General features: G+C 40.7%; 1 protein-coding gene across 2 annotated transcripts in view; it reads left to right on the plus strand.

The window, feature by feature from the left end:
- The first annotated feature begins 384 nt into the window (after positions 1-384).
- Positions 385-24,704, plus strand: part of DGCR2 (DiGeorge syndrome critical region gene 2) — a 42,595-nt gene continuing 18,275 nt past the window's right edge. The window contains exons 1-2 of one of the 2 annotated variants that reach the window (XM_014253917.2): positions 385-572; positions 20,655-20,777. In XM_014253917.2, the coding sequence (XP_014109392.1) occupies positions 494-572; positions 20,655-20,777 (202 nt within the window). In that variant the 5' untranslated portion in view covers positions 385-493. The remainder of the gene's footprint in view (positions 573-20,654; positions 20,778-24,704) is intronic. The other variant, XM_005524400.3, reaches the window with a different exon arrangement.

Here is a 24,704-nt window from a genome sequence, read left to right on the forward strand (position 1 = left end):
GGCCATCACTGGCCATCCCGCGGGGGGCCAAGGGGCCGCTGTGGGGTCCCCGGGAGCGCGAGGCCTCCCCGCCACCGCCCCCTGCCGGCGGCCCCGGCCCCGCCCACCGCCGTGAGTAGGCGGGGCGTGCGCTGATCCTGGCGCTCGGCCCCGCCCCCCGAGTGCCGATTGGGCGGACGGTGCGCGGCGGGAGGGGGCGTGGCGGCGCGGGCCCGGCGGCGGGGGGGGGCGGGCGCCATCTTGGGCGGCGGCGGAGCCCTGCGAGCCGCCCCAGCGCGGCCGCCCGACCCGCGCCGCTCCCGCCGCTCCCGCCGCAGCCAGGGCCGCCGGCTCCGCCCGGGGCGGCGGCGAACGGCGGAGGGAGGGCAAGGGAAAAGCTCGGTGCGGACCGGGGCCCCCCGCGGGCCCGGCGGCGGCCCCTCCTCCCGCCGCTCCGCGCGTCCCTCCCCGCGGGTTTGTGGCGCTGTGCCGGGGGAGGATGAACGGAGGATAAATGGTGCCCAAGGCGGACAGCGGCACCTTCCTCCTCCTCTTCCTCCTGGTGCTGAGCATCACCGAGCCGCTGCGGCCAGGTAGGGGTGGCGGCGGGGCCGGGGGTGCCGGGCCCGGGCGGCCCAGGGTGAGCCCCCGGGGTCGCCGGGGACAGCCCGGCTCGGGGGGCGGAGTGGCCGGAGCCGGCCCCTCCGGGGAGCTTTGGGCTTTGCTGCTGCTTTGTGTGTTTAAACGGAGCCGGGACGCGGCCGAGCATCGGTCCCCTGTGCCGGCTGCCTGGATCCAAGAGAGCCTGGATTTACCCTGGGAGTCCGGGTAAAACGTTCGTGTCAAAGTGTGAAAGCTTGTGTAGAAGTCTACATAACCCTGCTGGTAATGAGCGCAGAAAATGTGGTGACTAAGTTTTCAGGTGCTTGTTACTTGCCTGCTTTTATGTTGTGGGCCTTGGATGCCTACATGGCCAGGCAAAATGCTTACTTTCGAAGTGCCATTTAATCTTGCCAGAAAGAGGAAAAAAAACCCTGCACCTGGTTCGTCTTTCTGGCTCTGTTTGTGCTTCTTTTAGGGAAATAATTTAGCGATGAAGTTTGTGTGCTAGCTGCTAGGCATGGTGCTTAAAATCTTAAGATGATTAACTTAGGAGAAATGGTTGGTGTTTGCGGGTAGAAAACTACAGTTTTTCTAGGTATATCGCTCAGCTGGGGTTTCTTTTTGGGTGTTGAACTCTCTTGGAGCTTGGCAAAGCCCTCGGGTATCATGGGCAGCTCTTGCCAAAGCGTGAGGCTGCCTGGGGTGGCTTTGCAGGTTTGGAAATCGCCCTTCCATCGCACCAAGCGACTGTTCCTGGGTGATATGTGCTCCTAGTAAATAGGAGACTAAGAACCATGGTGTGCTCTGAAACCCCCTTGCTCTTTCTCTTCAAAATAAATTTTATGACCCAGACTAATAAAATATAACAGTATTAATGAACTGAACAGTATTAATGAGCTCAGTCTAAGTGAGTTCCCGGCAGAGCTGAAAAACAATTGGGTCAGTGTAGGCAGAGTTATTGAAATAACTAACTTGGGTGTTGAAACGTCTCTGTGTCTGCCTTGTTTTGTTTTAGCTTGTTTTTTTGGCAGTGCAGTGTATATACAGGGTTTATGATATGCACTTAAGTAGCCAAAAAAACCCCGTTGTGTTGGTAGCCTAGTATTATTGCAGCTAGAGGCTTTTATGGCTGAGAAGGTACTATGTAAAACTGATTTCAAGCAGCTCCCTTTTGCTGGCACAAAGTGCCACAAGCTGCTGGATTGCTGGGTGTAAAGGTTCAGCTTATTCAGAGCTGTCTCTGCTTTTACAGGTGGGTAGGCCTGACCCTGAACTCTGTTGGTGTTAAGCATTGTTGCCTCCGAGAAATTCAAAAATGGCATTTTTCATATTGTGTCACATTTGTCACTCCAGTTTGATATTGTACCTCTGTCAGCAACTGATGCTTGATGGATGAGCACAAGTTTTTCACTTGGATTTACTTTGTTAAGATGAATTATATTTTTCCACTGGTGCTCTAATGTACCTGCTTTAGAAATTGGCTGTGCTGTAGCCTTGCTGGCAGAAGTGTCCTTGTGAGCAAACCTTAACTCATCTGCTCTGGTTCTACACCACTGGCTTTGAAACTTGTAGTTTTAGAATTCCCCTGTGGCAACTCCATAAGCATTCCATGAATTTTGCTCAAACCATATGTATTCCTGAACCTAAGGTGAAGTACTGCAACTGGATATGGTGCTGCAGCTGGAATTCCTTGCTGTATGAGGAGTTCCTGAGTTCCATTTGGAATATACTCATCCATCCTGTTTACGTGGTTGAGCTGTCCATGGTGATGCCTCTCCCTCCTCCTCAGAGGAGAGCCCATCTCTTCTGGGTGGCATCACAGCTCTTTACCGATGTCGTCTGGATTTTTTTGGTGTGCTTCATTTAGTATCTTGAATCTGCTGTCTCAAACAAATCACCCATTTGATATAATAATATCATTTGATATAATAGCACACAGTTTTATCCTGAAGCATGAAGTGCAAGTTGGGAAAACCTTGCTCATGCAAGTACAGAGGAAATACAGAACCAAATTTACCACTTTAATCAGTGTTGAAGAAGTCTGCCATGCCATCTCTGGGGAGAGAGCAGAAAAAGAGGAGTACTTGAACTTAGAATTTATTTTCCAGGTGATATTTGCTTTACTTTTACTTCTTTAATCCTGGGTGTTGTAGCAACTTTCTTTTTGGTTTAGGAAGGATGCCTGCAGCTTGCTTAGCTTAAATCTGCACTTGGAACTATCAGATGAGTGCTGCAGAGCGCTGGGAGTTCTTATGTACTTGGAGATGAATGTGTAGTCCCTTCACAATTCAGTCCCGGCAGATCAGGCATCTCTTTGTATTTCCATGTTAATTTGACACTAGCTTTGTATCCATGTTCTTGCTGTGCTCTTCAGAAAAATAAAACCTTTTAAGCCTCATCAACTGTAGTATCTTTTCATGCAATCTGAAAGGCAGTGATTTTACATGGGCCTATTTTTTTTCCTGCATTTAGGGTGAGGTGGGCTTTAGTAAATTAGGGAGAAATTAATTAAAATTTCTTTATTTTTCCTCTGTTTTTTTCTTTCTCTTGGTTACATGAGTCTGTTTTTGTGCTATTGCCATCACTAACAGCACAAGGTACTTTCAACATACCATGACATTGGCCCCAGCTGTGCAGACTTGGATTCCTGAAGGTGCTGTGGGCAGCTGGATTTTCTGAGCCTGTGGACTTGTAATGGTAATTTTGAACCTTTGAGATTTCCACTTGGATTTGTTTTTTTTTTGTCCCAGTGTTTCCATCTTTCCCGTTCTGTTTTGACCATATCCTTTGTGTTTTGCCTAGTTGTCTGCTTTATAGCACATTTTTGAAAGTGTTCCTTTTTTCCAAAGTAGGGCATTTCTCCTTGAGTTATGTTACTCATTGTTTTTGGAATATGCTAGTGTGAATTGAAGCTGAATGTATCAAACTCTTCCAACTATATGGGTGTAGAGTGAAGGACCAACTTAATATTTTCTTTAAACACTTGCTGATTTTACTCTGTCTGTTGGGGGATATCTTTTTGGGGATATTTACCACAGTAGGCTTTAATTTAATAAAATCTTTTCCAGGACAACTCAAACCCATCTGCTTCAGGTTATCTGACTAGTTGGCTGAGAGAACGCATGTCTTTGTGTGAGGAAATATTTCAGTGGTGTGTTAACTGAGTTGCAATAAGCTGTTCTGGTGCTAGCTTAGCTTTTTCCCCCAAGTTTCTGAACCAGTGCATTTCTGTCAATTGTTGGAAGAGCATCAGAGATGTAAATTGTTATGAATTCAGTTTTTCACAGTTTGAGAATATTTAGGAAGTTTCTTTTTCTGTTAACAACCCAACGCATACCGCTGAGAAGCGGAGGTTTTGGTGTCTTTGTGTCGTGTTGGGAGCTTAAGCAGTCTGGAATGACCAGGCTGACATGTTTCAGAATAGTGTTTAGAGGATTAATTAAGATCATCATCACTAAAGACAATAACATGTTTTCATATTTCTCTAACAAGGTACTGCTGCTTGCTAATGGAGAACACTTAAACATGGTCAGGCTTTATATTGGATTTTGTAATAATGGTTTAGTACAGAGCCTTGTGAATGTAGGTCATTGGGCTTTCTTATTAGAGCATTTGCCAGGCAGCTAAAAGCCAATTGAGTTCTTGTTCTTGCAGCGTTTTTTCTCCACTTGAAAGCCAGCTAGAGGAAGTAATTTTATTACCCAAGTTCTGTTTCAAAAAAATATTGCACAATGTACTTAATCTGCAATGCTTAGAAAGACTTGCGAGTGCAAGTGGTCTGGTTAAAACCCCACACTCCAGCTCACAGTTGGAACTTCCCATATGCTTTGGAGCTTGCTGGCAGCTGCGGTTATGCTCTTACAGGTGGGATGTTGGTGTTTTGACATGATACAACTGACAAGTGTGTTCAGATTGCTAACTTTTTCTTGTCTTTTAGTCAAGAGGTGTTGGCCTTACGTGCAAGGCAGAACTCAGCAGAGTAGAGGTATAAGCAAACTCATGATCAGCCTAGTTTCAAGGTGATCCACTGGTGTGCTGTGACTGGATGGGTCTGGTTTTGTCCAGTTGAAGTGTATTGATTAATTCAAATTTTGGAGACCCAAATTTATTGGTCATAAAATTTGCTCTGGCCAGTGTTCCTCTGCTCCGGAGAGACTTTGTTTGTAGGCAAATACAAACCCTTATTTTGCTCTTTGTTCACTGCCTCCGCGTTAGTGAGAGCTGTGGTGAATTATATTTATTCAGGTTCATGTTGTTGCTAGCTGCAGTTCCTGTCTGTGTATTTAGGTGAATTCCTAAGTGGAAAGTTCTAGGAGTGAGGGGTAGAAGGGTTTTTATTACACCTCCTCTGTTAATTTTGCTGAAAGTAGGTCTTGTCCTGTCTTTTAGTCCGGTGTTTTTCCTCCTCATCCCTTTGCTTCTTAATCTACTGGTTTTAAGTTTTATTTTTCTTCCTAGTGTCACCTATTAATGAGTTCTTGAACTGATGTTTCTTGCTCTGCTGGTTGCTGTTTTTGCAGCTGCAGAGCGAGGATGATGGATACGAAAAAGCTTTTTTGTGGCTGGTCTCAGCGTAGCAGAGACAAAGCAGAAGGTATCAGACCTTATTAGCGGGTCTGATACTTTAAGACTGGTAATTTCTGATGTCAATTATAAAGCAAAATTTTTGAGGCGCAAGTGGATTTGCTGCTACCTTTGGCTACAAAGTAAAGCAGGAAAAAGGAGTCAGTAGTGCTGTTTGCATTGCTTTGGCTCTGAGAAGTAATAAACCAGAGGGGTGCCTTGGGGGTTTGCAAACACATGACTTCTATGCCCCTGCAGTAGGTTTGAGGGCAGGAGAAGGTTGGTCCAAAACAGCAGAAGTGATGGAGAACAGAGCAGTGCCGCAGCCTCTCTCTGCAGCAGGAGGAGACAGCTGTGCTTCTTTCTTGGTATTTGAGGGGAAAGCACAGCTAGACTGAAGAGTGAGGAATTTTAGATACTAAGTATGAAAGATGTAAAATCCCCTGGTGAATGTCAGAAAACCAGTCAAGACTTCAATGAATCATTCTGTCCCCTGGCATTTCCTTTGTTAGGGCTGGTGTTGATGTTAAATTGTAATGCAGGAGTAGTAGCTACCTCTGTGGGCCATCATTGAGTAATGCCTGGGTCTCTGGGTTTTTACGTGGTGATTTCTTGGAACTTTTATAAGTTCTTGTTTGATGCTGGGAGGTGCATATGAATAATTTATTTTGTGATTAGCAGAGCTTCCCATTGTGCAGTGCCAGACCTATGTACCCTGAGTGGAGCTTCTGAAAGTTCTGTCTGGAGAAGAGCCTAGAAGGAATTGAGTAGAATCACAGCTCCTGCCCTTCAGGGCTTAATGTGCATGCTCAGGTTGTTTTGTATTTTGAAGTGGACATGTGCATTGGGTTCTTGCAGTGATAGCCTGGACAAGGAAGGGCTTAGATAAAAAGGGAACAGAGCACAGCTAATGGCAGGCTCAATGAGAGGCTCTGCAGATCTTTGTTGGTGCAATCTGAAGGGCTATGCTGTGATGGAAAGAACTTTGCTAATCTTTTATTCTGTGTAGGCTGATAGAAAGTTATGGCTAGAAGAAGTATAAGAGATGAGGTTGTCTGTCTTTCTATCCCAAAAGAAAATCTGGCAAACCCAGGCAATTCCTGAAGGTGTTAAGCAGATTGTTAATGATTTCCTGTGATAGACTTCAAACACCAAATTATTTTGGTAACTCTAGTTGCCAGTCTGTTTCTTCTGCAGTTACAGCTTATTATTTGTATAAATGCAATGTAATGCACGGGTCTCTCATAAGCTGCAGCTTTAAAGAACAGAGTCACAGTTTTCCAGAGCAGTTCAGGTGCCAGTTTTTCTGTAGCACTGAGTGTGGTGGGTGCCTGCCAGTGCCCAATACTTCCTGGCTTTCCATTCTCTGGAAGGGTTTCTGTTTCATGCTGGATCCTTGCATGGCAGGCTCACATGTTCTCACTGCAGTTCAGTGGTGGTTTTGTAGAGGATCCTGAGTCCAGGAGGAATCATGGATCAGTTGGTGAAGTCATTGATTTGCTGTAGCAGGACTTGAGCAATTTAGTTGCTTAAAAACATGAGTTTGGGATTAACCTTTAATCCATATTCTCCGAACTGTGAAATCCTCTGGCATCTTGTGGTTTCCCTTGAAACTTTAAATTTTTCTTTGTTTTAAAGGGTCAGCCTGGTAATTCTGGGTTTTATGAACAGCATTTTAATGATATTTGCTATATGGAACTCCTAAGGAAGTTATCAGTAGTGTTTGCCTGACATTCAGATAATTTAGTAATATGGTTTTAAGTTTAATGGCAGTTGATAGTTACTGCAATATCTATAGCTAAACTAAATTACATTCAGCTTCCTACTTAATTAAAATTAAAATTGGTTGGTCTAATATTATGTTTAGCTTCTGTTCTGTTTATTGATTATTGTGCTTGAGAATTGTCAGCCAGCTGGGGGAGTGGAAATGTAGGAGTAGCTTTTGCTGGCTGCTCTTGTGCTATTCCCTGCTCTTTTGTCCTTGAATTTATTTTAATTTGACATATTTTCGTTTGTGTAACTTTTTTCCTGTGTTGTCTTCTCTTTCATATGCCGCCTCTGTTGTGCTTCCTTATACCTTTCCCACTATAGGGCCAGTTACTTGGGGTGCCCAGTGGAATTATTTGAAAGTCAAAGTTAGTAGAAAAATGGGATTAACTGCCATTTCTAGTAGAATGATGCTGAGTGTTCTGGGCTGGCTGCAAAACTGCGTAGTATTATTGCTTAGTATTTCTATGTTTGGTCTGTTTTAATATTTCTTTAGCAATGTAAATAAAAAGATTTCTTCTGACTCAAAAGTAACTTGTCATCTTTTACACACTTTAAAAGAAAACAAATAACCCTGCTTCTAACAGCTGCTGGGTTTGAGTTTGTGCACAAGTAGCATTTTGCCTTGTATGTTTGTATGTTAAAACTCTAAAACTTACTGCAGCTTATTTTAATCTAGGGATGGTCAAAACTGCATTTGTGTTTTCTCTGTTGAATTTGTGGAATAATTTGATACACTTTAATTACTCGTCACTGATTAAAATCAGAGGTATGAGAGTACTCTGTTAAGGAGATCTGGGAAAATCTTCATGAAATGTTGGGAATCTTGCAGGAGGGAGATCAGAGACTTAAGTAGAAGCATCTTGCCTCCTCAATTCTGGCAGTAAGCAGGTTGGAGGAAATGGTTCAAGAAAGCTGTAGTGCCCATCTTTGTCTTTCTGAGCAGTAATGGAATTGAATGTAGTTTATTGATGTTAAAATAGCAAAGATCAAGTTTTGTGGCATAGTACCTGACACATGGGCACAATAGATGCTGAAGAGTGCTGGCAGTAGTGCTTGATTTTTTAGGTGTGGAGGATGAGAAAGCTACTCTCAGAAGGTTTCATGTCTTTTTAATTTGGGTTGGATCTGTATTTGCTGACTACTAGTAGAACTATTAAACTTAAGAGTCCGATGTGTGGAGTTTCTCCTCAGGTATTTGATTTGCTGGGGAAGAGGGAAGCGCAGGATGTCCTGCAGTGTGGACAGACGTAGCTGTGGCTGACATTGGCCACATTCCTGCTGTGTTCGGCTTCAGTGGAGCAGGGGAATGCTATTCAAAGCATGAACCATTTGCTCCAGGACACGACAGCCACTGCACCAGCTCCTGTGCAGAGGGTAAAACTGGGGTTCCCTATTTGAGGTCATAATATTTCTGTGTATTGAATTTTTGTTCTTATGTGTTCTAGGTGCTTGCTCATCAAGTCTTGCACAAGATGTGAAGAACAAAAGTGAAACAGGAGCAAAGCTTTTTTTAGTGTGACCTGCATTTGAATAGTGCTCAGGCACAGTTTTCCTGTCTCCCTGATTTGTTAGATTCTTGTTTAGGACCTTGAACTTTCTTAGGGCCCTGTATAGAACTTCTTCCATGTTAATTTGGTTTAAAAATTAAAAAATAAAAAATATAAAAAAAAAAGTTTTTGGAGAGTGGTGTAGTTGAACAATACCTGGTTTCATAGATAGAACTTTGTCACCTGTTTGCTTTAAAGACTACTGCAATTCCTCATGTTTTAGTTCAGCAAAGTTTTAAAGCACATACTTAGCTTTGAATTGTATATTTTCATTAGATTTGTTAGGATTGCTCATGTCCTGAAAGTTTAAGGAATATGCTTAAATACTGCTGAGTCGTGTACTAAAAAAACAACAAAAAAAGATAGGCATTTTTCTGTTTTCCTACAGAGAAGGAACATGTGTTGTCTTGCTGAAAGTAAATGGGCTTGCTAAGTAATACTGCTGAAATCTGGCAATTCCTCCTTTTAATTTAATGGTGGCTACAAATTAGCCTTGATTGCTCTGACAGTTCTTGAATTGCTGTCATTGTGTTTCATCTGGGTACTCTTCTTGTTGAAACGTGATCTAAAAGAAAATACTAATTAAGTTCATGTAAAATTTTGGATTTGAATTTTTCCTGTGAGGAAAAGGAGTTTCTGTAGAGTATCTTTTAGATTTTAGTTATTTGGTTAGAGGTATTTTGTGGTCTTGGGGTGTCTGTTGGTTTTGATTATTTATTTGGGGTTTTTTGTTTGTTTGTACTCCTGTAGTTTATTTGGTCAAAGGGAATACAGCCTCTTCCTCTGCTGATTCTTAATGAAACTGTTTTGTATATGAACAAAAACTGATCCAACTGACTTGGTAGGATGTAGTAATCTCAAGATTACTACAGGAATACAGGAGTGTGTGCCTGGATTTTTTGGGAGTAGTTCTGGGTGGACAGCTACCATGTAATAGCTTTAGATATAGAAGTACTTCAAGCTGCAGTACCCAGGTAGTTGAAGGATTTGTGGTGTGTGGTGTGTCATCTACCCTGACCTGGTGTATGGATTTTAGGGAGAAAGCATTGTTGTTGAGGTTGCCCTTTTCTGGACACAGTTGATGACTTGCTGAGTATATCACTGCTGATGTTGTTCTTAATAGACTTTTTCATCTGTTGCTTCGTTTCTTGGGAGAATTAGTATGTTTTGTCTGTGGCTGTATTTAAGTTCTGTGTGAGGAATAGTGCTGTTTACTTAGCACTGCTATTTCCTGTGAGCGTGTTTCATAAGCAGTGGGGCTTAGTGAAACCTGGACTCCAGTGGGTTTGTTTATGTCCCTGTACCTTCTCTGCTGTAGTAGCCTTGCCTGACAATGATTTAATAAGGCAGTATCTTGCCTGTGTCCCTCAGCCTATCCACAGCACGTCCTCTGGCATGAAAAAGCTGGGAGTCTGCAGGGTCTCTTGCAAAGGTTTGGTTACCCCAGCTCACCACTTCCCTCCACTGCCCGCTGGGAAACCAGCCCGGTGGTGCCAGAGTGCCACCCAGGTGTGCTGGCAGGCTGGCACCTGCTGAACAGTGCAAGCCATGTGTGGCTTTCCTGCCCTTTGAAGCTCAAGGAGGTCATCATTTCCTTACCTTGTGCAAGCTGTGGAAAGACATATGTTGTCTTTTCCTGGTCTTGGCTTTTCTCAAGCTTGCTTGAAATTGTTTAGTGAATTTGTGAGGTGTGATTGGCACTTTCACTAATCAGCTTTCTTTAGGGAAAGGGTTAAACATTTGGTGCTGCACAGGTTTAAATCACTTGTCACTGTTGTACTAAAACATTGAAATCCTCCCTGAGGCTGTACAGAACACTTGAAGTCCTGAGCAAGGTTGTTAGTGTGGAGAAACAGTAGCCTTTAATTTTGAGCCATATTAGAGGCTTATTAAGTACCCATGGCTTTGGTTTTGTTTGTATTGACTGCTCTTTGTGCCTATGCTGTATTTGGTTTTTCCTTTCTGCCTCTTTACTTATTATCATAATGTAACAGGTTCTTGACTGGGGAGAAGCTCAAGACTGTTGCTTAGCTGGTATTCTCACTATGAAAATAAACTGGTTTTCAGTCTGGAATGATGCATTGCCTAATTCTCACAGTATTCTTTCAGCTTAGTTCAAGTAGCAAGTTCTGTTTTCTCTTTGGTTTTGGCAGTGCTGGAGAATTGGGAAATACATTTTTTCTGGTTTAGTCTTAGGAGTAAGTGCCCACTTTCATGAAGCTCAAAGTCTGTATTTTCTGAGCCTTAAAAAATTATAGCCAGGATTCCCATTCAAAAAGCTCTGATGTTGTTGCTTTGGATGAATGCCGTGTCTCTTGCCTGCCTTTGCTTTTTTATTTTTTGTAGTTATTTTGATTTCTCTTTCTTTTTTCCATCATTCCTGGCCTTGAGTTTGCCCTCCAGACAAAGAGCAGACAATGAATTGCAGTGAATGACACTTGTGAGCAAGGAAAAACTGGGTCAGTTCCAAGCCTGTGCAGGGTGTAGGTATAATAAATATAGAATCATAGGATCATTTCAGTTGGAAAAGACCTTTGAGACTGTCTAGTCCAACCATTAACCCAGCACTGCCAAGTCCACCAGTAAAACATATCCTGAAGTGCTGCATCTACACCTCTTTTACGTGCCTCTAGGGATCATGACTCCATTTCTCTAGGCAGTCTTTTCCAATGCTCAGCAACCTTCTTGGTGAAGAAATTTTTCCTAATGTCCAATCAAAACCTCCTCTGATGCAATGTAAGGCAAATTCCTCTTGTCTTGTTGCTTGTTACTTGGGAGAAGAGGCTGACCCCCACCGTGCTACCATGTGCTTCCAGATAGTTGAAGAGGGTGGTAGATGTCTGCCTTGGGCCCTGCAATCTGGAAAGTGTTTTACTGGGTGAAGAGCATGCTCTCTGAACCATGAGCAGCCAATTTATCCATGAGAACGCTGTAGCAAGTTGTGTCCAAGATTTACTAAAATCTACCAGGTAAATGACATCCACAGCCTTTCCCTGGACCACTGAATGGGTCACCTTGTCTTAGGAGAAGATCAGGTTAGTCAAGCAGGACCTGCCTTTCATAAACCCACGCTGGCTGGGCCCGATCACCTGCTTGTCCTGTGTGTGCCATTTGTGAAGGATGATCTGCTCCATAACCTTCCCTGGCACTGAGGTCAGACTGACCGGCCTGAAGTTCCCCAGATCCACCTTATCACCCTTCTAATAGCAGCAGCTGGCTGTCATACTTGCTGATTTTGAGTCAACTGGGACCAACTGAGTTAGCCAGGACTGCTGGTAAATGATAGAAAGTGGCTCAGTGAGCACTTCCACCAGCTCCCTCAGTATCCTTGGGTGGATCTCATCCAGCCCCATAGACTTGTGCATGTCTGAGTGGCCATAGCAGGTCACTTAACATCTCCCTTTGGGTTATGGGGGCTTTGTTCTGCTCCCTGTCTTCCAGCTCTGTTCTTCTGGAGAGCAAATATGAGGGAGTGAGGGGAAGGAGACTGCTACCATTCCTTACTGTGCTGTAAAATCTTTTGATGGATGTTGAGGTGATCTAGCATAATGTACAGTGACAGAGCACTGAGTAATACTGAATGTTGATGAGTGTTATTCATTAAGGATTTACAGTTTTCAGCTGGAATGCTGTCACAATTTTAATTACTTCATAAAACAGCATGCTGAGGTCAAGCAGAAAGTGCCAATGCCTCTAACATGTATTATTTATTTATCTTTGGAACTGATGCGTTCCTATTAAATGGGATTATAACTTCAGAATCTCTAATTTTCAGGAGCTGGAATTAGACTTGAGAATCGTTGTGGGCTGTGTTTTGGCTATGAGCATATCATGTGGCCTTTTTTCCCCCCCAGGCTCTATGCTATTAGGTGTTGTTATGCTTTCATATTCTGCTGCACATACTCAGGTCATGATGAACCAAGGCTACAAGATCTAAGGGTATTTCCTAAGCATGTTTTCACTGTCACGGGTAAATGGCCAAGTATTTTATCTTCTGTGGAACTGGACATGAAAATGGAGTGCTCTATTTTTCTCTTTTATTTCTTCTGAAAGGTTTTTAATTTAATTATTCTATAGGCTTTTAATTTGAAGAATAGTAAATAGAACCAGTTTTATTGAGAAAGTTTAATAAACTTTCTATGAAATGGATAACTGATGGTGACACATGAGCTTCACAAATAGTTTTCTTGTCTGGAAAAAGTTGATGTTCAAGTCTGCTTTCCTCCTACTGTTGACTTCGTTATAAAGTACTGTATGTATTTATTCTGCTACACTGAATGCAGCAGTGGGTGGTATAATGATAAACTCAAAAATACGTAATGGACGTCTGATTCACCAAGTGACACAAAAACCTGCTGGGAAATGAATGGTTAGTGAAAACTTCTCTGAGATCTGGAACTGAGGGAAATACCATTTACGTATGGCTTCTCTTCCCTGAGAGCAGAGGCCTTGTATGGGATTGGGGGTACCTCAAAGACAGGTTAAAAATGAGAAAACCTGTTTGAAGACTGAGTCAGAGCATCCTCAGGTGCAGTTCATAGTGAGCTTCTCTGTCCCTGAAAACTGTTCAGCGACTGGTGCTGGCCCCTGCAAGCAGAGGCGGCGCAGAACGGCCCTGCTCCTTACAGGCTGGCAGATTTTCAGGAATTTTGTGAGAGATACACTGTACCTGCGCCAGTGAACTTCACCTGTGGATTTGGGAGACATCCAAGTTACGGAAACTGCTTTTGAAGTACAAAGGATTACCTTAAGGAGAGTTTTTTCACCTTTCTGCTGAGGACTACATTATGATAACCATCATGATATTGTTGTGTTGGAAGTATTAAAGTGTTTTAGAGTTCATGTTACTGCAGTAAATACCAGTCTAGAGCAATATTGATTGTGTTATGCTTCCGTTGAGCATAAATATTAGATATAAAGCTGTGTGTTTGTGTTTGTTTGATGGCAGTGGGTGTGGTGTTCCTTCTGTTGTTTTGTTTCTGGTGCTTGTTTGCAGGCATTTGGTGAGCACTGGTGTTCAGCAGAATCTCCAGGAGTGAAGGACTTGGGGAGTTTGGCTTCTTGCTGACATGGACTGGGATCTGATCGTACTCAAGCAGTGTAGTATGGATCAGGTTATATAGAAACAGTGATTTAAGAAAAAAATAATTTTCAATTTTAGTAAACTTATTCCTAAATGTGTTAAAATTTGAAAGGATAGTGCAACATGTAGGTACAGGTCTTAAGTATGTAGGTTGAGTATTATAAAACATAGGAAAGACCTGTTGGACAAGTTAAAATCTGAATATGAAGAGTTACTGGTCTAAGCACTTGTAGTTATAGTTTTTGTTAATGCTTAATCAGCTTTTGATGACTGTAATTGCCTCTTGAAATCTGAACAGAATATTCCTTTACAGGTTGGTTCATCTGGTCTGGGACAATGAGTGATTTTTACACTGAGAAAGGAGGAAGTATTTTTGTCTTTTGTTTTCCTTTGGTCTGTAAATAAAAATGGTGCCAGAGGATCTACCATGTTCAGCCTTGAGAAATGTTACCAAAATAAGCAATGTAAGTTTGATGTACACACAAACCTGCCATTGTTCATTAAAAGCTTATGTATTAAAACAAACCATGTACTTCAAGATTATCTCTTCCAGTACATGAATTTCAGAGTAATAACTTATAATTGAAATAACATTAAATGCTGGGTGTACATTTAATCAAATCTCAATTTCCATACAAATGAAGCTCAACAGACAAGAGCAATTAGTGTAGCAAATAAAAAATTACATTTCTTTGTGTTTAAAACTGAAATAGATCCAAATCCATACTTGCTGTGTAAACACTAACATCTAGTGCATCTGTAGGTTTAGCTACTAAAAGACTATCTTAATGTATCAGACTTTACTAACTGGTGAATCCTTTAATCAAGAAAAGTTCAGTTGCAGCCAGAAGAACACAAACTTTCATAATCAGTGATTGTAGTCACTGAGTTTAATTTCTGTGTCAAAGCACTTTGCTGAATTGAGTATTATATTTTGGAGGCTTTAGTTTCAGCCTCTGGTTCCTCATCTGTACCTCTGAATTTTTGAATTGCTGTAATAAGGTTTTTGTGCTGCTGGAGGTTTATAGGCCTAGGAACATACGTGAGGGGAATGTTCTGTTTGTCAGGGATACGTTTCTGCTTTAGGGTCTAGTGCTCATTTTCCCACAGGTTTCAGTAGGGTTAATGTTTGGTGTCTTGAAAATATAAGGTTGAAATTTAGATTTTGACAACTTTGATGTGTTCGCCTAATGCTTTACAGTAGATGTTTATTACATGTGCCTGAGATAGGGCCTCCGTCATTTTTATTGGATGTAACATTTCCTCCAGCTGAATTTCTTTTGTATCTCTCTTCAATTGAAGGAGGCTAGATAATCCTGCTAGAACAGTATCAAAGTTTTCTCATTTACCCAGCAGCTTATCTTTGCAGGAAATGTTTACAGCTGCTGGCTGTTGCCCATTGCCATGAGCTGTTTCCACCCCTGCTCCTTCTCTCAGCCCAGTGGTGTGTGACCTGGCACCAGCCTTTCGTGCCTCAGAGCTGCCACCTTGCTCCTCACTCGAGGCTTTTCTGATGCTGTGGAGGTGAAGGTCCTGACTGTTTATATGTTTTCTGTTAGAGCAAATATTTAAAACTATAGAAACATTAGTAGATGTTCTGTCTTTGGTGGCAGGCAACTATTATGATGCCCCAATTCCACATTAATGGATACTGGATTTGTACAGCTAATTCTGCTGAATTAGCTGGAGCATGCAATCTTTCTGGTTGCAAGGGGACAAACCAGAGCTGATCTGACTTAATGTGGACAGACAGTAGCTAATTTGATCTAAAGCTTGCTGTTTCAAGGCCAACTGATCACATTCATTTTGGAAACTGAACCAGCAAGGTGAACTTGTTTTGAATAAACACTTTGTCTCATGTGTCTGTTACAGCCTTACTTTGGTATTGAAATCTCTAAAATGATATATACTGTGTTTAAAAAGTAGTTTCACATACTGGATATGGATCCTCCCTACCTTTCTTTAAAGTAAAACAGTTGTTTTGAGTAACCATTTATCCCTTATGTCTTGCATAAAAAGGGGAAAATTAATAAAAAATTAGTTGCTGTTTAGATTTGAGCAGAAGGTGTCTTAATCCAAATGAATCTCAAAGGTTTTAAAAAATTGATACAGAAAATATGGGTTTCAGGTAGTGTAATGCTCAGGGCAGGTCATTGGTCAGTGCTGTAGGAAGGATGCACTGCAGCTTCTCAGCACTTGGGCTCCAGGAGGAAAACGTTCTCAATTACACAGAGAGAATATGTGAGGTCGTTAAACCTGAAAGGACTTCCTGGATCATTTTATAGTGGCCAAAATCTGTTTGTTTTGTGAAACACATGAAGCTGGCTGGAAATTAGAGGGAGTATGTGTGTGTGTTTTATTCATCTACCATAAAGTCCTTCCTGTGGATAATGCTTCTTGTAAATGTTGGGGTTTTTTTTGAGTACTTAGCAGAAAATCAGGAAATTATCCTGCTGTAAAGAAAATTCAAAAAGCTAGTTGACCTGTGAGGAAATACATGATGAGTTCTGTGAAACACCTGGCATTCAACATGCAGTGAGCAAAATCTTGAGAACAAAAATTCCCTGTGAGCGTGTAAGCAACCACCTTGAAACATTAGGTTTTTCCTGTATGAAACCCCAGATTTTCTGTTAGTCAAAAATCTTGTTGGCTTTGCTGCTGGCTAACTTAGAAAAATAAGTGACAGCTAAAGCAGATGAAGGTCTCTTGTTTGTATGGCGCTGTTAAAATTGATTTATAATCTTGTAATTTCTGGTTTGATTAAGTAAATTTCCAACTGTTTTGTAAGTTTTCTTTAAATTTTGAATTACAAGTCCACAACTAGCATTGGTAAAACTTCTTTCAGATGAGTGACTTGTGCCCAGGTTATATTATCTAATAATGTGTCCCAGCAAGTTGATAATTGGGTTGTTTTTTTTTGGCCTTCACTTGACAGTAAGCTTTACCTTTGCTTATGTATTTAGCTTCTAGAGTTGTTGGTCTGAATTTGATTTTGGTTTTTCTGCTCTTTTTATATCAAGTTAAGGAATGTCTTGTTTTCTGTTTCCAATTTATAGTAGAGAAACAGGTGAAGTGTTACCAGAGAACTCGCTGTTGTTACTTGATATTTCTGACAGACATTTGTTCAGGTACAGGTGTGCTGGTGAACGAGCAGGTTGCTTGGGGTCTAGGGAATAAACACAGTGCCATCATGAAAGCATAGAACCTGCAGTCAGTCAGGACAGCTGGCTCCCTACAGCTTCATCTTGCCCATGGCAAACTCTTGAATTTTTCCGTACTTCATTGTAATTGTGGCAGAGGATGCATTGGTTGGTAAGATTGTTGAGGGTTAATGTTGTAGAAGTGTTTTGAGATAGTCTCTTCATTTCACTATCATGACACCTCACTGCTTCAAGTGTTTTCATGTTCTCACATTGCCTGAACTTTGTGATGTTTTGTAAGTTTATACTCTGTATAGTGCAAAAACTACAATTGCTGCTATTTTCAGTGTTTTAGTTGTCTCCTTTCTTACCAGCAAATGCCAGATGAATTTAATTGCTCTGCAATAAGATTTCAGTGCACTAAATTTCATCCTGTAGCATAGCAAAGACTGCATCTGATCTCTAAAAGAAAAAGAAGCCTGTTATGTTAGAATTGCCAATGTGAATCATAATACTGCTGATGTCACTTATCACATTGTACGTGAACACTGGGGGAGGTTGCATTTCCACGTTTTCACTTCGACACAATTGTTGATGCCCTTGGCTTAATGTCTTGCACTTCTGCTCCAACAGCTGCTTGCTCTTGGCTGAACTTGTGCCATTTTGTATTTACTAATTTGAATATTTGAAAATATGTTTCTGCATTTAGTATCTGGTGGAAAGTATGGATTTAGTGCTGTGAAGAGGCGATAGTTTAAGTTACTTTCTTGATCCTTTCTTACTGTGAGTTACCGCCAACATCTGTGAACTGTGAGGGATATCTGGCTTTAAGGACAGAAAAGGACTGATATTTTTGAAATCTTTGCTATTCTTCAAAAGACCTGAAAATATATGGGTGAAGAAATAGTTTTTATTTACCACACTCCTGGAAAGTACAAAGTCTGGCCATGTGTTAAGTGATTACTTGCATTCCAGGAAAGATGGATGGTCACATAATATACTTTTCAGTACTGCTCATACATCTTCCTGACTCCTGCCCTGCTGCTGGCAGTGTGACTTGCCTTTTCTGTGGTAGAGATGGGCTTGATATGTTTTAATTTATTTGCTGGTTTAAGTTAAAAATGGGCTACTGATGTGAGATGTTTCACAGGGTTCTTGACCAGCGCATACCCTCTGCACCCTTGCCTCTACCAAATATCTCCATTCTTTGGTTAAGTATCTTACAGCTTTGTTATAGACTTCCATCTTTTTTTATGTCTGTAACTTACTGCTGATGGCTCAGGGTTGGGATAGCTCAGGAGGGCTTATTGACAGAGATTTTAATTTCACAGTATTTCTTTGTGTCACATTTCTGCCTTCCGCAGCAGAGTTGCGTAGCAGTTCATGTTCCTTGGTCTGAAATAATTAGTGCATCTGACAGCATGATCTCCATTGGGAACAATGGTACAGCTGGTCTGAAAGGTGTTTTAATATAAATGTTTTGTACTCTTCCATGTATCCACATTCTTTAGAGAGGAGTGTCTCTAATACAGGAAGTAATGACATTACAGCATGTAGTTGGCATTTTTTTAATGCCCATAATACTGAGATGGAGTCATCCTTTTTATCTGAACCAGTCATATATAATTGTACATAAAATAGTAATAGCATGTATGAAATTGCAGACAGACAAAAGTATTCTTGACTGTTTTTCCCATGTGCAGGTTGGCATTCCTGGTGAATGCTGCCTGTGAAACCAGAAGGCTGCAGGATAACTTTGTTCACAAAGTGTATCTGTGAATTCCATTGAAGTCAAGCAGTAAAAGAAAAAATCAAGTTTATTTTAAAGTATTGAATTTTTCATAACTACAGGTGGATGCAGTTGAAACCTGGAGATGGACTGAGAATAGTCTTTGATGTGTTAAAAGATCTACCACAGGCTCCAGTGTAAATTCTGTATTTGAAACTGGAGTAGCAAGACTTTCTAAGGAACCTCCCACTGTGTCCTGAGCTTGTGCAAAAGTGGTGAAAGAAGCTGCAATGATTTCTAAAATGGTGCTTTTCTGTAGACTTGAAATCTGCATGCTTTTCATTTCAGCTTGAGGTTTTGTATTTGTTTGATTTGGTGGTTAGTGTGTTGTTGTGTTTTTTCCTCTAAGTTAGAAGGAGATTTAATTAACTCATAGATATTAGTTTTGAAATTATTTAGCTTAAAGATAGATTTTTAAATTTTCTCTCACTATATTGGGCAAGCAAAGCTTTTCCTCCATTTTTTTAACACCCCCTCCCAACTGTTTAATTCCCCTTTCCCTCTTCAGGCTAAATAAATTACTTCTTTTTTTTTTTTTCTGAGGGGGATGTCATTACGACTGATAATTTCTATTTTTTTCCCATTTCCCCTGTGCTCATTCTCTGTTAGCTGTTTGGGCTGAATAAATCTCTGAATGGGTGAGAACACTCTTGTTCTGTCAGGTCTGTTGTTGCCGTCAGTAGTCTGGCAGGTCTGTGTGAGTTCTTAGCATCTTGTGACCTGAATGTTTGCTCTGAGTAGGTGGTTGCTAAGAGGATGTGCCTGCTTTTATTCTTCTAGAAGAGCAGGTCTGTGCTTTATAGAGGAACCAGTAGTAGGACTGGATTTCAGTCTAACATCAAATTAGAAGCCTGTTATCAATATGTTATACCAATTACTAGGTGTATGTGTACAGCTTTTATTGAGAGTGCTCTGATGACTGGGTTTATTATGCCCAGTCATGTTGTTTGAGCACTTAAATGCGACCTCTGTCTTGATTTAGCTTAGACACGTGTTTCAAGAAGTAACAATTGCAATTACAGTCTGCTCTTACTTTGTAAACTGTGGATGAGAGAATGCATGCCTGTATTTTAAATTCTCTTTTAGTGATTTCCTTCTGCAAGACAGTTGCCTACTGGATCTATTCAAAATCAGTATGTTTTACATATAAACATTTTTTTTCTGTTTAAAAAGGTGCTCATTCTGTAGACATAAATTGCCTGGGATTAGTGCAGCTCACTGAGAGGAAAATGTGCTAAATTGATCAAAACAATGGTTGGAAAATTGACAACCACTGTCAAGAAGAAAGATGGACAGTGATGGTCAGGTGCAAAAGTGAGCCTGTGGATGGTGTTGGCATTGGCAGACTAGCTGTGAATAAGCTTAAAATTGTTCAGTTTTGTAGACAGACCTTTTTATTCCCTGAAAAATGTTTTGAGGAACAGAAAATGAAGCTGAGTTACTAGGTTCTGACATCTGATAGATGGAATTGAAAAAAAATGGTTTTTAAAAAGTTGTACTTTTTGTAATGCTAATTAGGTGTGACAGTGTAATGATGGCAAGTAGGCAGTGAACTCACAGAAGCAGGAGCTACATGTTTGCAGATAGTGACAGTTTCTAGTAAAGGATATGTTCACATGGAGAAATTCTACAAAACAGCTGAAGCTAGAAAGTGAAAACAGCTTCATGGATATAGATACCGTTTTACAAGTAGTTCTGTGAAATGTCTCTAAATCAGACTGGACATTTGTGCAAGTCTAGTGGGTTCTGGCATACACAGTGATTAGAATGGAAATAGGATTCTGAAGCTGTTGCATAATGTAGCACTTAACTATCAAAACATATTTTTGTTGAATTTAAGCTCTGAGAAAATTGAACAAGCACTCCTCAGTGCCCCACAAGAAGTAAATGGGTAATGCTGTGGTAATAGCTGCTCACAGGCTATCTTTATCAGGAAGGTTTTTACCTTGGATATCTTGAGAGAATTATTTTCCATACCCTCCTGTCTGTTAAAACCACAAACATGCAGTTTAGGACATGAAGTGATCTGAAGGAGTTTTTAACAGGCTGAGTTAATCAGTGATTTTGTCCATTAAGCTTCAGTGATCCATTGCACGGCAGATGATTAATATATTGTGTATAAATTTGCAAGAATAAATAACATTTCAAACAAAGCACGATTGTTTTTCTTCTTTTCCCAGAGCTCCGCTGCACCCCAGGGCAGTTTGCGTGTCGGAGTGGAACCATTCAGTGCATCCCTTCAAACTGGCAGTGTGATGGATGGCCCACCTGCGAGGACGAGAGCGATGAAGTTGACTGTCCGGGTAAGCAAATCTAAGAGAGTGCTCAGCCCTGTGCCAGCTTACTTTGCAGCAGTACTTTGACTCTTCCAGGTTGTTTGGTTATTTTTATTTGAAATTGGTGATCGATTGGTGGAACTGTACCCATTATTAACAAGTACTAAGTTGGCTTCTCTTAATTTTTAGCAACTAATGCCACAAACAGTTTTTTGCTTGTCTGAATTATCCTTCCATTCTTACGGTCAGAGCAGGTGTCCTGAAGATGAGGAGAGTTTGTGGTCTAAAAAGAGACTTCTGCCAAGGAAATAATGTTGCAGTTAAACTGAAATGACACATAAGCCCGTGGTTAAATTTGGAATTACTGATTAGGTTGTATATCAGTGAGACAGTGCTGGGTGACATTGCTGGACTTGGGTAGAGAGTTTGTTTCATTGCTCCCTGTTCTGATTATGCTTCTTGTGCTTAAGTAGCGAACTTTGTTCTGCCAGACAAGCTGGTGTATTTGCACTTCATAAGGTCCTATGACCATACGCTCTGAGGAGCCTGTCACCAGCAGGGGATCTCTGCTAAAGCTACTGGATACTGTGCTTAAAAACAAGCAAAGAAGTATTGTGACTGTACAATCACAATTTTGAACATTTTCAATTGTTCAGGCTAGTACATGTCTTTCAGTGTATCTTAAGAGTGAAGTGGCCTGTATTTTTTTTTTTTCTGTTGAGAGCAATGAGACAGGTATCTGAAAGCATGAATTCAACTGTGACACAATTCAAAATTATCTTTACAGAATGACTAAATTACATTAAAAAACTGTTTCAAGAAGCTCTTTGCCAGTGAACTACTTAATTTTCTTGGCAGAGAATCACGTGAACTCTGTGTCATTGCCTTAACAGCATTCAGTCTGTCATCATTCTGAGTCCCTAGCTATTTTAGAGGTGCTACAAAATAATAACATTGATGTTTTATGGCAACAAACTTTTAGATATTCATATTATATAAAGGAATTAGAGAAATAAATCTAACACACAAGCTTTGAAACTGTGCTAGAGCTAGCCTTCTCTCCAGTGAGTACTATGGAAAAATAATTAAAAGAATGTCAGTGCTCTTTTAAGAAAAATTTTTGTTAGTTTGTGTGTGTGAATGTGCAGCAAAGGGGAAGAACAGTCAGTAGTTTTTTCTGACATTGAAAATTAAGCTGTGCCATTGATAGTCTGTTTAAGGATATTCTTTACAATGTGGATGTCCTAAAGTAAATTGCTTTTATATCTGTGCTGTTATTCTTCCTTTTTAGCTAACTTTGGCCAAATGTGAAAAAAGCTATGGACTTAATAAAATTCTGGGGTATAATGGAATTCAGTGTCTGGGGGAAGGCAGAGTCGTGTTCTTATTCAGATTTACTCAAAAAGCACTGAAGACTGCTTGTGGGAACAGTTGAACTTCCACATTAGTAGAAAACTATTTTTGTCTTCTGTTCCTAATGTATTAGTCAGCAACTTAAGTTGTTGCCTGGAATATGCACCAGGATGGTGTTGACGAAGGACTGGAGTTCCAAAGAATGTTTGGTATATGGATAGGAGGAGGATTATATGGGAGTAACATTTCTCAATACATAGGTTCTGGTGTTGTGTTCGGGGTGCAGGTCTCACTGGACTGTCTAGACTGACATGATGAAGAACTTGAAGGTTAAAGAAAGGAAATGTGGGAGAGACTTGATTCACCACCATGTCTGTGTACAGGAAGAGAAGAATAACATCTGTAAATACCAAAGGGAAAAATGCTGGACAGCAGAGAGAAGGAAAGTATTCACTTGATGAGAGGAGTAATTAGATAAGTAATTGGTGAAAAGGCTGTGCTCAGTAAAACAGCCAGAGAGGAGGTGTGGTGTTTGTGAAAGAACTGAGATATTTGCACAGTAATGCGAGGAGTGCAGCCAGCAAACCAGAGGAACAAGAACTACTGGTGTAGGATGTAAAAACGATTCTGCTTGTAACAAAAAACTTGGTGGGATTGCATCGTGACCTGCAATGGGTGTTGAAGGGTAGGTGTTATTCAGAGCTGTCAAGAATAAGGAGAGGTTGGTGTGCATGGGAATGCTGTGCTGGAGCATAAAGAGGAGTAGCATCAATGAAAGTAAACCTGAGGGCAGAATCCGTTTGGATGAGCAGTGTGCTTGTGTTGAGGAAAGCAATACATACGTGACAAGTCACAGGAGAGACTGTCTTGGGACACTGATTGTGGAGATAATGCTACTAATAATAGTAACAGTCATACTCAGGAGTGGCAACTTTCTTCTTTGGCCACTGAATTAACAAGAAATGATGCAGCTTTAAAATTAGAAAATACCTTTGGATTAGATGAGCAGTTGTGTGGTGATTCAGCTAAATGTAAATACTTTAATTAAAAGTTCTTCCCTTCAATAAAGGCAAGGCTGAACACTAAAAGAGCTAGTTAGTGAAGCCACCTGGACTTGTGAAACTTGGAGAATTACAGTGTATTTAAATTAAAAGGCATGAAAACTCTCTGAAGCATGAAAAGAAAACTTGCAAGAAAGGGCCCTGAATCCTAGTTGGGAAGCTTGTTAATCCTCAGCCTTTGAGCCACTAATGGCACACTCCAAATGAACAACTCGGAAGAGATCAGTGCAGTGAATTAGGGTTTTGTGGTGCTGTTAAGTGTGTTTCAGTGACTACTTAGTCATGTTGGTGTTTCAAAAGGTTTATTACAAAGCCATTGTAAGTTGTTTGCCACTGTTGGTTCACCTTTTTTAGGCTTAACTTCATTTGTGTTAATAACAAAGGTCCTATTAAAAGAAGAGGATCCATAATTAATAAATTAGTTTGGTAATCATGTATTGGCTGAAGTACAAGAAACATTCCAAATTGTAAGGCTTTTTGTTTGAATTTCTTCTGGCATTTTTTTTCAGAACACAAATAAGTAAGACATTTCATTCATTGACAATCTGAACAAGTGTGTAAGATGCTTATTTTTTGCTTTATTTCTCTGAAGGTTGTCATTATAGCTGTTTTTATTCTTACTGTCTCTTGTCACGATGACCTTTTTCCTTTAAAACATGGAATTCCTTTCAGTCCCAAATTTGTCATGTGTAAAGTACTGTTCCCCTGCCCTTCCCACTATGCACCATGTGTCAGTGGAATCTGCAGCAGTGATTACCCTCAGTTCATCTCTCTGATAGACTAAAAGCAGTGGCTGCTTGCTTTTGTGAGCAATACTAAAAGTTCTGGGAAGGTTTGTTATGTAGCATGTGCCTGTGACTTAAGCAGTGTAGCTTAAAGAAATTTGTGGACTTTTCCATGTCAACAGTAATTGATCTGAAAAATAGGATTTAGAGTACATAGAATAGACCAAAGTGGTCAATATTTAGAATACACCAAAGTGATGTATTCTATGAACTGGTAGAAACAGGCATTAATATCTTAAACAAGGACTTTTACAAATGGGAATTTATTATTACTAATCACTTTCTCTCATGTTTCTACACAAGCGAAGTACAAACAATTTTTTCACCTTTATCAAAGTTCTGCATTTAAACCTGTAAGAGGGAAGGGATCTGCAGTTTACCTTTTACTGCTTATTGGATTTCCAGCTTTGCTTCTACCAGAATATCAGATCAGCTTCTGCAGATATCCTACCTTCTTTGCAGGCCTTCTGGTTTAACTCATTGTCAGGAGGCTGAGCAGAGCAGGGTTTAGTATAGCTCTGGCTGTGTTTTCCTCCCAAACTGCAGGATTGATTTTTTTTTTTTTTTCTGTTGACTATGAATGAAAATGGATGTCTTAAATTTGAGTGCCCTTCATAAATCCTATCCATATCAGTTTTACATCTTTCCCTTCTGATGAAGCAGCAGCTGCAGCAACCTGTGATCAAAAACAGCTTTGTGTTTTGTTTCACCAAGGATATTTTGTATGGTTGAAGTGACTCTTGACATTTGTGCAC

The sequence above is a fragment of the Pseudopodoces humilis genome, chromosome 20, assembly GCF_049639895.1.
Source record: "Pseudopodoces humilis isolate 2021_Gansu_Grassland_sample_001 chromosome 20, ASM4963989v1, whole genome shotgun sequence".
Classification (NCBI taxonomy): Eukaryota; Metazoa; Chordata; class Aves; order Passeriformes; family Paridae; genus Pseudopodoces; species Pseudopodoces humilis.